This window comes from Osmia bicornis, chromosome 13 (assembly GCF_907164935.1).
Source record: "Osmia bicornis bicornis chromosome 13, iOsmBic2.1, whole genome shotgun sequence".
Lineage (NCBI taxonomy): Eukaryota > Metazoa > Arthropoda > Insecta > Hymenoptera > Megachilidae > Osmia > Osmia bicornis.
This window is the reverse complement of record NC_060228.1, coordinates 5,707,385-5,719,544: the sequence shown is the minus strand read 5'-3', so window position 1 is coordinate 5,719,544 and position 12,160 is coordinate 5,707,385. Positions and strand designations below refer to the sequence as shown.

Sequence of the window (12,160 nt, the reverse complement as noted above, 5' to 3'; positions counted from 1 at the left end):
GGTTGCCGACGTTTCGTAAACATTGCAGTTTACTTATTCGGGGCGAAGGACAACCTGATACTGACTCCGTTCAGTAGTTTACGAAACGTCGGCAACAAACCATCAACCAACGCAGCTCCATCCCAGAAGCCACGTCGTGTTCAGAATCTAACCGTGGAAGCCTGGAAAACCTTATACACTCCAAGGTAAAATAGAAGCTTTTAATGATCTAGCAATTTTGTTAAATTTTTTCCATCAACCGTGGCGTAAGATAAGCACTCGAAAAATTTCCCTTGGGACGGGGATAAAAAACACGACGACGTCGGTTAACGATTATCAAAGCCGCGGAAAAGCGCTCGAGTTCCGGACAGATTGAAGTGGGAAATTTGAGTTGATGGGGATGGACGGTAGGTAGAGGTATGGTTTGAGCGCAAAAAGCATCAAGCAGGCTCGAAACTTCCGACTCGTGCGGTGAACTTGTAGGCGTACGACCAGTATCGAAATTTATTCACCGCACCACCGGTGGTCCTCTGTTCCGCAAAATTAATATATTCCGCTTAAATAAGTAACGTGCCTGCCGCCTTTTTCGGTTCGTTCTACATTTCAAATCACCGGAAGTCGACTTTTCATTAATGATATGTTTAACGAACGGAAAATGAACGTGTCACTTTGAGTTCCCGTTAAATCGATGTAGATACCTTCTTCTTCGTTTCTAATTGCGTTTTTATTCTAACGTAACATTCTCATTTTTCAGTCGTTAAGGAATTTTCTTTTGACTCGTCTACGCTTTTATTCTTTGTACCTCTTTTTTCAGTAGTACGAATAAAGGTAACAATTAATTCCTTTCTCCGTTGTAAGTTGAAATAACTGTGATATTCGTCCGTATCCTTTTTAAACGCAGAATTATTCTCAGTGAATTAACACGCTTAAAAACCTTCCGCGTATCTCTTTCGTCGCTGTGCATATATTTCTTAATCCTCTTTATATACGCTTATGACTATATTAGCCCGTTGATCTTCATTTTATGAATGAACAAAAATCCTGTATTCGTCGCGTAATAATCCAGCGGTGCAAATTATTGTTTGCAAAATTGCTGCACGATAAAGCAACGATTTTGCAATTCGGAATTGGAGAGGATGGAGATAATATATTGTAGGGATTATTTTTGAATAAATTGCATATGCGGGAGTTAAACTAATACGATGTCTCGCGTAAATCATTTATGTGCTCTACTTAAATTTCATATACGCGTTCTGTCATTCTTGTCACTTTTCATTTACAACCTGAATCCCTTGAATTCGTTTAAAAATACTCACTCATATTTTTCATTCGTTAAATTATCTCTTCGACTGAGCTGTGTGGTCATTTGAGTATATAGTCTGACCAATGCTTGGGTTAGTACTACTAATACTAATACTAGTACTACTAATACTACTACACGAGCAGTGTACTACTGGTTGAAATGATTCCTTGTGCCTGTGCCTGTGCCTCAAGTTTTCATTTATTAAAATATACTAAATTTACAATAAAATTTTAGCACAAATACTCCCTTTGCTAGAAAGACTAGTTTCATATATTGTTCGTCGTTGCTTAATCAAAGAACGATTTTCTATTCAACCCAGTTCCGATAGATTTCACTTATTGAAACAGCTCGGATCACAGTTCGAATTTTAATGAACAAAATAAAGCAAAAAAGCAGAGGTAAAGTGGCACGGATCAGGCGAAATATCGAAACGGGTGAGCGGAACATGACCGTTCGTGTTCAATTGCAAATTTTAAACGATGAAATTCAGCCTCGCGAGGTGGCTTTTACAGAGTGTAGCACGATTTTCCAGCTATGTATGTCGCGTGATCGGCCGTGAGGCGTTAATTCGCAATTGTTGACGAAGACAGGGAGGTGGTGCTTTGAAAAAATCACGCGATTTCAATTCGAGTTTCCAGCAAACATCAAAAATCCATCGTTGGCTCGGTATCTCACTTGTTCGGCAAATGAACTTTTGCGATTTCAATTAAATAAAAGCAAAAATGAGAGAGAAAAATGGATATAAACACTTTATCGAAGTTTGCTCGGTAAGATGGATTCCGTTCTTTTATCAGCTGAAACCGCGAACGATAGTTTAATATTCATGCAGCCGGATAAACGATACCTATGCATCTTCTTAATATTCATGCCGAACGATGGATTCACCATTATCATTTGTCAGTGCATTCTTTTTGCGAAGAACAGGTGTCGCATGACTGCTCGAACAAGAAGCTGAGTGCACTCGGCTCATATAGGTCGGGTTCTTATCATATCGATCATCCACTGTGAAGCACGATCCTCACCTTGTTCCACTGCATTATTGCACATTTAGCGAACTTTCGAGAACCACGATTATCCGTGTAGCTGGAAAATTGGTGTCAATATCGCTCTATAACCGACGATAGGTGAAAAGTATTGAAATTATTTGGTGCACAAAAGTGGAGCGTCAAGTTGAAAGACACTTTCCAGTTCCAAAAAATAGAACAATGTTTCCCAGGATTAGAGATCTAATTGGAGCTAGGATTTTTGTCCACCGTCCAAGTCGTCGATGTTACAAAAATTAAACCAGCTCCATGGTCTTGTTCTTCGAACCCTCGAGGTTCGATGAAACTCGGAGGTTGTTGTGGTCGATCCGGAGACATTTCCATTGGGCGGAAACACCTGCGGCGTATACGAGAGACCGTCGCGTCGAACAGAACTAATGTTGCAAGGCAATTTGTAACGAGGATACCGTGGCCAGGCCAATTTAGAACGTGAGATCTACCGTCAGAAGCCAGATAAATTACTTTGTTTTGCCGTCGAAGAACCCACAGCCCGGGGCTTTGGTGGACATCAATATTGACGACGACTGATGAGTTATCCCTGCTAGTTCTCTCTATCGACACTGAATTCTGCGAGCTTCGGGCTGTGAACTAGCCAGATACCGGATCCGACATTAACGAGATCCATCGTTGTAAAATTAATCTACAACCGCTAGAAGAAAATTTATCATCCGATAGTGGTCACCCCTGGTAAATTGGGTCTCTGTTAAATCAGCTGAGCAATTAATGTGATTGGTAACCACTGATCCGGAACACGAGCAGGGCTATGTTTGAATAGCTGAACGTTTTGAGACACACTTCAGTATCGACGTGTCTGCAAATTCTCGATGAAGATGACCGAAACGCTAACAAAATTATCGGACGACCGATTTCCGATCGATCTACATCAAAGTAGGTACTATGAAGAGTGAATCATTTTTTTTTTTTTATTGATAGCAGGAAAATCGGAAATTTTTCCAGCTTACTGAATTGTCAGCGTTGAAATATCGTATTCTATGAAATCCCATATAGCCTCGATTATTTCTTTTCGTTAATAAATTTCCTTACAAACGACGCGATACTTCTGGACGCAGGAAATGAGTTCGGTCGTTCGATATCCTGCAATTTTGTGACCGAGGATTATTGCCATGGCGGGTTCTTGATGGCCATATATTTCTTCGTACGACCGAAGGCTCTCTTGTTCCAACGTTGCTAGCGCAAACCGTTTACCACGTGTCTCGTTAATAACACCCTCAACCACTCGAAGCCGTCTCGATCTTTCTGGATATCGAAACGTTACATTCTTCTTTACGAGTAGGAGAATTACTGAAACCCTTTTGGCGGTACATTTCTCTTACCGTTCGAACCTATTTGTCTTCCCTTTCGAATACTTCAACCCCGAGGAAAGTAAAATTTTTCAAACGTTCAATTTTCCTTCGAACTTTGCAACGTTTTGGATTTGATAAAAATAAATTTGATATCAGAGTATTGCTTCAGTGATCTTTATTCATAATTTTCTACAATTACAACGTGCTAATAATTCAAATACACAAAGACTAAGAAACTTTAAAATCTGTCGTTATTTCCCTTATACTTTGTCTCGTCAATTCTTGGACTTGGAAAGTACTCGTTGAAATAAGTTGGTTGTACCATGATCTTCTTATTGGGATTCTTCTTTTTCGTAGTTACATGATAAATGCTGCAAACTTCGAGTAAAAATAGTGCGAAGAAATAGAAAAGTTCCACTATGGTGATGATACTAAAACCGATGAAGAAACTGCATATACCTCCGGCATCACCTGTAAAATATTTCTGACGATACAACGTAAGTCTGTAAATTTCCATTAATCTTAGAAAGATGCACTCACTCAAGTGTTCGTACCAACGGTAATTTTCATCCTGTTTTAAAAGCCCACTTTCCATTTCTGTGAAATACACGTGAATAATGCTCTGATTCGTCGTGTTCATATCGGGGCTACGAATTATTGAAAACAATTAATACACTGCTTTTCTTAATTACCGAATTTCATTGAACCTTCTCTTACAATAATTGTCTATCGTAATCATCAAATTCTAAAGAAGCCTTCAAGCTGTTCGCGAAGTAGGTTGTATCGTCGCATTCAGGATAACAATTATTGCACACCAAGGCTTTCTCCTTATCGGGAATCATATTCATCAGAGTTTCGTCATGATGCGGTATAATGTCCACCTTCGTCGCTGCAATCGGCAGTAATTTCAATCGAGAAACCAGTGAATTCTTTGAAAAATTTGCAATTTAACTCACCGTAGTATTGTTGCAAACATATGATATCTCGGACACCGCAGGTTCTCCTAGAATCTATGAAAGGAAAAAGGTTGATATTCGTTTTAGAACGTTTAAATGGCAAAAGAGCTTTAACTGAACGGTGCGATCCTCTTTAACGCTTTAAAGCAATTCGCAGTGGAAGCTCGTTAGGAAGCTCGCGAATAGGAGGTAAGAGTTGCAAAGTTTTCTCGTGGAAGATTGTTTTCTTCTAAAAACTTGCCGTTTCGGCGATGATCAAAAATAACGAACAACATTGTTGAAATTAGAAAATTCGCGCTAACGTTTAGTGTGACCGTAGCGTCGATAGAAGAACGGTCTGCATTTACAGTTTTTCCATATATCCTCAACCCTGCAGGACACTATACACTGGTTGAAGGTATACAATTTATGGTACGATTGGTCTTCGTTAACAAAGATGCATCCACGCTTCTCTACTGGATATGATTGGATAACTTTATTGGTTAGCAAGCCAAACAACAGTAATTGTATGTATTCCCGCATCAATGGGGCGACAAGCAGCTCGAAAACGCTGCCGCTGCTCGAGTCAGGATAATCGCGAGGGTTGAATACCATCACCTGAAAAATAGTAATAAAAAAGAAATTGAATAAATCTTTGAATCCGTCTGTTAAACAATCACCGGTTAACAGGAGAATTTTATAACGAACGTAATATCTTATATGCACATATAATTGTTAAAGTCTTTCCGGTCGCGTTTTGTGCTTGTGAAACGAGGTCATCGTTCTTTGTTACCCGTTATAATTGTATTATTATACAATTTCTCTCTTAATGCATGCTACAAGAACAATACAATTTTAAATTACATCGTACTTGTTAAACAGCGGGTTGCACTTTTACGAGTTCGCACGATGTTCAATGTGTAACGAAACACGGCTGAAATGTTTCGTAATGCAGGAAAGGAAGCTTATTCTTTCGTGCACGTTCTACTTACAGGGATATATATATTTTCACGACTGAAATTAGGTGGAAGGAACTCGTGTTTGCTATTCGTAATCGCGTTTTTGATCAAAGGAAACATTGCTCTTCTTCTAGGAATAAAATCAACCACATTTCAGACACGTGTGTTTTTAAATGAATTTTGAAATTTAAGCGTAATAATTTTAATTCTACTATGATGTCTCGAAACGTTGAACAATCTACAACAGAAGAGACTTGTATTTAACGCTGCGAGAGATCACTGCATTGGTTTTTATCAGGGAAAAAGACGCGTTGCGTCCGCACTTGCTAATGACTTTCGCCAGCTTTTTGTTGCCGTACATCTGCGCTAAAAATAGGGTAATCGTTGATGACCGAGTGGAAAGAAAGGAAAGTGATTAGTGGCGGATAATCGCACTTTGAAACGTTACTAATACCAATCTCTTATAATCATCGAAAAGCTTAAAATATCATCTAATTAACTTAAATACATTGCAATCGGTAAATTACCTTCCATCCGGTAGTGGGAAGGGTAGGGTAAGCGTAATCATCCAGAAGGGGGTGGATCGAAACCGTTAAACCATTGACTAAGCCTGGGCTTTCAGCTAAAAATATTTCAGGTGGATCCATTGCATTGTCAGCCCTGTTAGGATAATTATTTTTATCATTTTAAAATCGACAATTAGTATAACCATGTATGAGGCTCACTTAGCTCGGTCTTCCTCTGGGACAATGTAATTGAAGGTACAACAAAATCCATTGCTCGTCTTGCTTAATCTAAATGTCTCCAAGCAATTCCGTTTCTTGCCACCAAAGTAACATTCCACAAACATGTCCGAGCACTGCGGTGTCAGCTGAAAGTTTCTTCTTAATTTAATCTTTCGATACTCAGATTTTGCCAAATTTAAATAATAGATATCGGAACTTTAATATAATTCCTAAGTGTCAATGGTGGGTGTACTTCCGGAAAGGACATACCTCCGATTCTCTGGATTCTTACATATTTTGACGTGCTGATTACGATTATGATAGTGAGAATTGGTGCAAATTTTATTTTCATGGTGGAAACCATTTCACTGCATTTACCATTTCCAGTATATCGGTGATTTCGTAGTCATCGTTGTAAAACTTGGACAGTAATTCGTCGATCGGAAAGTAGTCTCTATTAGGCATGAACGCCGAATTGTACAAATCGCCCATGGTCAAAATTGTGTTGTATATTTGATCCATCGTCATAGTAGTGATGTTTGCCTCGAACCTGCGCTCGAAATAAAACGTATAATGAATTTTCACCTGGCCATTCTATCAGTAGGTGAGATCTCATCGCGTTAAAGCTCCTCGCAGACAATTGCTCGATGTTAATCGCGCGGGTTAGTCGTCGTTAAATCGACACGCTGGAATTAATAACAATGTTCCAGTCGGTTTCTCTAGCACGTGAAACGATAATGAACACATTCACGGTGATCGTCAAAGCGATTAGGTGGCGACACGTGTGACAACAGCATGTGCATGCTTCTTGAACGAGATCACGCTTTTCAAGTGCAATTATTGAAATTATCCGGTGCCGTGTAATTGTCTGCAGTGCGACGTGTCGGTGTGCCAACACTCGCGTTCCTCTATTTCGCTTTTAATCCTCCTGCCAAATTCTACGTAATTTACCTTTCCATCTTCGTACTGTAATAATATTTCAATCGCTGAAATAAAAGTACTTTATTTAACACTCACATTTTCCTCGTTAACTCCATGCCGGCTCGTTTACTTATCCTGTTGACGGTGCAAATTGCGACACCTGCGAACGTAGGAATTTAGAGCTCGTAAAATGGTTAGGTTCGATCCTCGCCCCGCGGTTTAGCTCGTAAAATTTATCTAACCAAAGCCGACTGGTGGCTTAATTAAAATTAACCAACCGCGCCGCGGTTTAATTGAAACCGACCGGTTGAAACGAAGAGAATTCTTTGCCAGTGTATTGCGGCTTTGATTAAATGGTAATTCTATACTTATATCGTAGAACAAACGTATCTAAGTTCGAAGGTACTTCTACGGCTATATAATTACCAGGAAATTGTATTTCCGAATTCACTGATTCGTCTGTTAGGGTGGTTGATGTAGACCCGTTTATGTATTCCGTATAGACCTCGTAGACGAAGGAGGCCGTAAGATATGAAATGAACATGTATCCGCAGATCCACATCAGTCTGTAAACGAGGAAAGAAAGTCGATCAACGATACCCTACGACGCTAATGTCATCGGTTTTATCAAACTTTTTAATCGCATTTCCGATACGCCACAAAACCTATACAACTGGTGAATAAAAAAGATACTCGAATTCTCTTTTTAATGAACGCGCGACGCGTACTGGCGTCGTTAAGCACATCCAATCGTAACGCAAACTCTCATAAAAGAAAAAATGATCCTTGAAATGGCCGTAAAAACGAGTCGGCCAGTTTTTTCTCGAGCAAATGAGAAAGCCGTTTATTACCGACTTGGTGTTGTAAAAGTGACACGACAGGACGTTTTATATTTTTAATCATGCCATGCCGTGACGCATCCTCCTCGCGACTCGAACGTTTCGATAAAGTTTATTGAACTTTATCCTCCTTTCTTCTCGCGTTTCTTAATTTTCTTAAGTTTCTTAAATTTTCTCAAATAAATAGTTAGTTGCTAAAGTAAGTCCATTCGCTATAAGCGCTAAGATGAACAATGAGCCCGATTCGAAAGTTGGTTGTTAAAATAATTAATTATGCTTTTAGTTGCTTTCGATATCTAAAGCGAATGGCATCAGGAGTGGGGGCTCCAGATACCATTGCACGCGGTTCGAGCAGAAGCCGATATCGGGTGCGACCCCCGGTATCGGCCACATACTAGGCACCCTAGGTGAGCACTTGTGTTCCAGGTGTAGGCGGCTTCGGGGTAACACAAATAAGGTTTCGAAGTCCCCCTTTTGCACCAGTGCCGGTCGCCGTGGGGTTTTAGTCAGTAGGAATCTGACACTCCCACGCCGCCCTCCCCCACAGGACGGTGTGGGGTCTTATGCAAGATTTCCCCATGTTAAAAAAAAAAAAAAAAAAAATTACAGACACTGTTTCCAGTAAAGATAAGTAACCGGTCTATCTAGAGCGAATTGAAATCCCTTCAGTCTCTTAGCGACCGCCGAAGAGTGCGGACGAGTGTTCCTGCATTCCTCACATCCCGACATCCCTTATATTTCTGTGTCTTTTACGTACCTGCATTAATTATATCGCCGCATCCCTTACATCCACGCAGCCCTTACATCCCTGCATTCCTTACACCCATGTATCCGTTAGATCCTGGCTTTCTTTATATCTCTGCACCGCTTACATTTTTGCACCCTTACATCCCTGCATGCCATACATCACCGCATCCTTTACATCTATGGTTTCCTCACAACTCTTGCTTTTCTTACATTCCTTTCTCCGTTTTTTTTTTTTTTTTATTTTTACGTGGTGGAAATCTTCAGAAAGACACCTCCAGCCCCCCTGGGGAGGGGCCGAAGGTAGTGTGGGATTTTTACCCACTAAAACCACCACGGTGGCCTGCACTAGGGGGTCTGAACTTGACCTTTGACCCTCCCCCATGCGCTAAGCTCCGCCGACATCGGCGGCCACAACCGATGCCGACAACTCTTAGACCGCGTGCAGTGGAGACCGGGGCCCCAGCCCCGACCCCCTGCGACCCTTCAACCGCGCTTTAGACTAGCTTCTTTTCATCCCTACATTCCTTACATCTCTGCACCCCTTACATCACTGCATCCCTAATATTCCTGCATTCTTTTCATCCCAACATTACGATCATCCCTACATTATTTTCATCCCAATATTACTTTCATCCCTACATTATTTTCATCCGACATCATTTCATCCCTACATTCTTTTCACCCCTACATTATTTTCATCCCGACATCCTGTTCATCTCTACATTCTCTTCATCCCTACATTACCTTCACCCCCACCTTCTTCTCATCCCTACATTCCTTCCATTCCTACATTCTTTTCATCCCTACATTCTTTTCATCCCTACATTCTTTTCATCCCTACATTCTTTTCATCCCTACATTCTTTTCATCCCTACATTCTTTTCATCCCTACATTCTTTTCATCCCTGCATTCTTTTCATCCCTGCATTCTTTTCATCCCTGCATTCTTTTCATCCCTACATCCTTTTCATCCCTACATTCTTTTCATCCCCACATTCTTTTCATCCCTGCATTCTTTTCATCCCTACATTCTTTTCATCCCTACATTCTTTTCATCCCTACATCCTTTTCATCCCTACATTCCTTTCATCCCTACACTCTTTTCATCCCTACATTCTTTCCATCCCTACACTCCATACATCTCTACATCCCTTATATCTCTATATCCCTTACATCCCTGCATTCTTCACACATTTTCAACATTTTTGTGCAAAATCGTGCAAAATTTAGTTCCTCTTTTCGCCGCTAGATGGCGCTGATTCGACGTCGAAATTTTAGTTCGAATTTTTTCCGCTAGGGGGCGCTGTATTTTTGAGATTTTTCGCGAATTTCTCGAAAAAACAGCGCCCCCTAGCGGCCAAATTTGGAACTAAATTTTTTCGAAAATTTAGTTCGAATTTTTCCCGCTAGGGGGCGCTGTATTTTTGAGATTTTTCGCAAATTTCTCGAAAAAACAGCGCCCCCTAGCGGCCAAATTTGGAACTAAATTTTCGAAAAATTTTTAGTTCGAATTTTTCCCGCTAGGGGGCGCTGTATTTTTGAGATTTTTCGCGAAATTCTCGAAAAAATAGCGCCCCCTAGCGGCAAAAATTCGAACTAAAATTTTTTCGAAAATTTAGTTCCAAATTTGGCCGCTAGGGGGCGCTGTTTTTTCGAGAAATTTGCGAAAAATCTCAAAAATACAGCGCCCCCTAGCGGGAAAAATTCGAACTAAAATTTCGATGTCGAATCAGCGCCATCTAGCGGCGAAAAGCGGAACTAAATTTTGCAAAATTTCCGGCGAAAAACCAACTTACCTTTACTTACCTTTACTTACCTTTACTCGAAGCAGTCTTTGTAATATAGTTATTATATGGTTTGCAGGGATACAAAAGGTGTAGGGATATAAGGGATGTAGGGATGTAAAGAATGTAGGGATGAAAAGAATGCAGGGATGAAAAGAATGTAGGGATGAAAAGAATGTAGGGATGAAAAGAATGTAGGGATGAAAAGAATGTAGGGATGAAAAGAATATAGGGATGAAAAGAATATAGGGATGAAAAGAATATAGGGGTGAAAAGAATGCAGGGATGAAAAGAATGTAGTGATGTAAGGGATGAAGAGATGTAAGCAATGTAGGGATGAAATGAATATAGGGATGAAAAGAATGCAGGGATGTAAGGTATGCAGAGATCTAACAAAAATATAGATGTGAAGGATGCCGCAGGGGTCCGGGGCTGGGGCCCCGGTCTCCACTGCACGCGGCCCGAGGATTGCCGGCATCGGGTGTGGCCCCCGATGTCGGCGGAGCCTGACACATAGGAGAGGGTCAAATGTCAGACCCTGCAGGCCACCGTGGTGGTTTTAGTGGGTAAAAATCCCACACTACCTCCGGCCCCTCCCCAGAGCGGCTGGAGGTGTCTTTCTGAAGATTTCCACCACGTAAAAAAAAAAAAAAAAAAAAAAAAACGGATGTAGGGATATAACGGTTGGAGAGATGTAAGGAATGCAGGGATGTGAGGAGTGCAAAGATGTAAGAAATGCAGGGATATGAAGAATGCAGCGATCTAAGGGATGCAGGGATATGAAGAATGCAGCGATGTAAGAGATGCGGGAATATGAAGAACGTAGCGATGTAATGGTTGCAGGGATATAAAGGATGTAGAGATGTAATGGAATCAGGTATGTAAAATATGCATAAAGAAGTAATGAAATCAACTAGTTCTCCTCCTAATGAGTTTTTTTTAGAAACTAAGAAAATAAATACAGCAAATTAAATGAACGCAGAAAATAAAATAAGGGTTTATATATGTTTGACAAGCAGATCCGCACTCCTCGGCCATCACTAGAAGACTGAAAGGATTTCAATTTGCTCTAGGTCGAACGGTTGATAACGATGGCACAGCCAACTACTATAGGAAACTAATTATTTATTTGAGAAAATTTTGTGTTTTCTCGAATACCAAGGTGTCTCCTATAAATTAAGCATGTCTACTTGCTCGTGGTTTCATACTCGGTATCAGTAATGAGTATGTAATATAATATGTAATTTCACTTGTACTTTAATGAATACAATGGATCATGAATGAATTCGTTCATTAACTTTTATTACCTTCCAAATATGGTTGCTTTCTTGTATACGGTATACTTGACGCCCACCAAACAGGTGTTCTCGCAGTAGAGTTTCAGATATTTCACTAATATTTCCCAGAAGCTTGATTTCACAGAGGACTTGCTTGTAACCGGCGGGATCCATTTGTACGATGCGTCGGGTTCTTCTCGATGTAGCGCGTTTCTACCAGACATTTCATCGTTCCCTGAACCGATTAAAATATCTGTCATCGTTTGTATAACGAGTACTCGGAAACGAATGCACTACTTGCTGCTGCGTGAATGTTTGAAAATCCTGCGAAAAGCATTCTGTAT

The 12,160-nt window shown here is 40.5% G+C and overlaps 1 protein-coding gene across 1 annotated transcript; it reads right to left on the bottom strand.

Moving 5' to 3' along the window:
* Nucleotides 1-3,849: 3,849 nt before the first annotated feature.
* LOC114872581 (sodium channel protein Nach-like) lies at nt 3,850-12,076 on the bottom strand. The gene is made up of 11 exons (XM_029179910.2): nt 11,847-12,076; nt 7,596-7,735; nt 7,266-7,329; nt 6,627-6,798; nt 6,249-6,394; nt 6,051-6,183; nt 4,888-5,182; nt 4,586-4,639; nt 4,347-4,518; nt 4,170-4,276; nt 3,850-4,100 (listed from the first exon to the last, which is right to left on the bottom strand). Exons 1-11 carry the CDS (start codon nt 12,074-12,076, stop codon nt 3,868-3,870), a joined length of 1,746 nt encoding a protein of 581 aa, XP_029035743.2. The 3' UTR covers nt 3,850-3,867.
* Between the last annotated feature and the right edge of the window lie 84 nt (nt 12,077-12,160).

Bases quoted from the DNA above. Each gene is read 5' to 3' on its own strand.
- LOC114872581 (XM_029179910.2), bottom strand. From the start codon at position 12,076: ATGACAGATATTTTAATCGGTTCAGGGAACGATGAAATGTCTGGTAGA. The intron at 6,799-7,265 runs GTGAGTGTTAAA...TTTCGAGCGCAG, and splicing joins ATGGAGTTAACGAGGAAAAT to GTTCGAGGCAAACATCACTA. The intron at 6,184-6,248 runs GTGAGCCTCATA...TTATCCTAACAG, and splicing joins CCAGAGGAAGACCGAGCTAA to GGCTGACAATGCAATGGATC.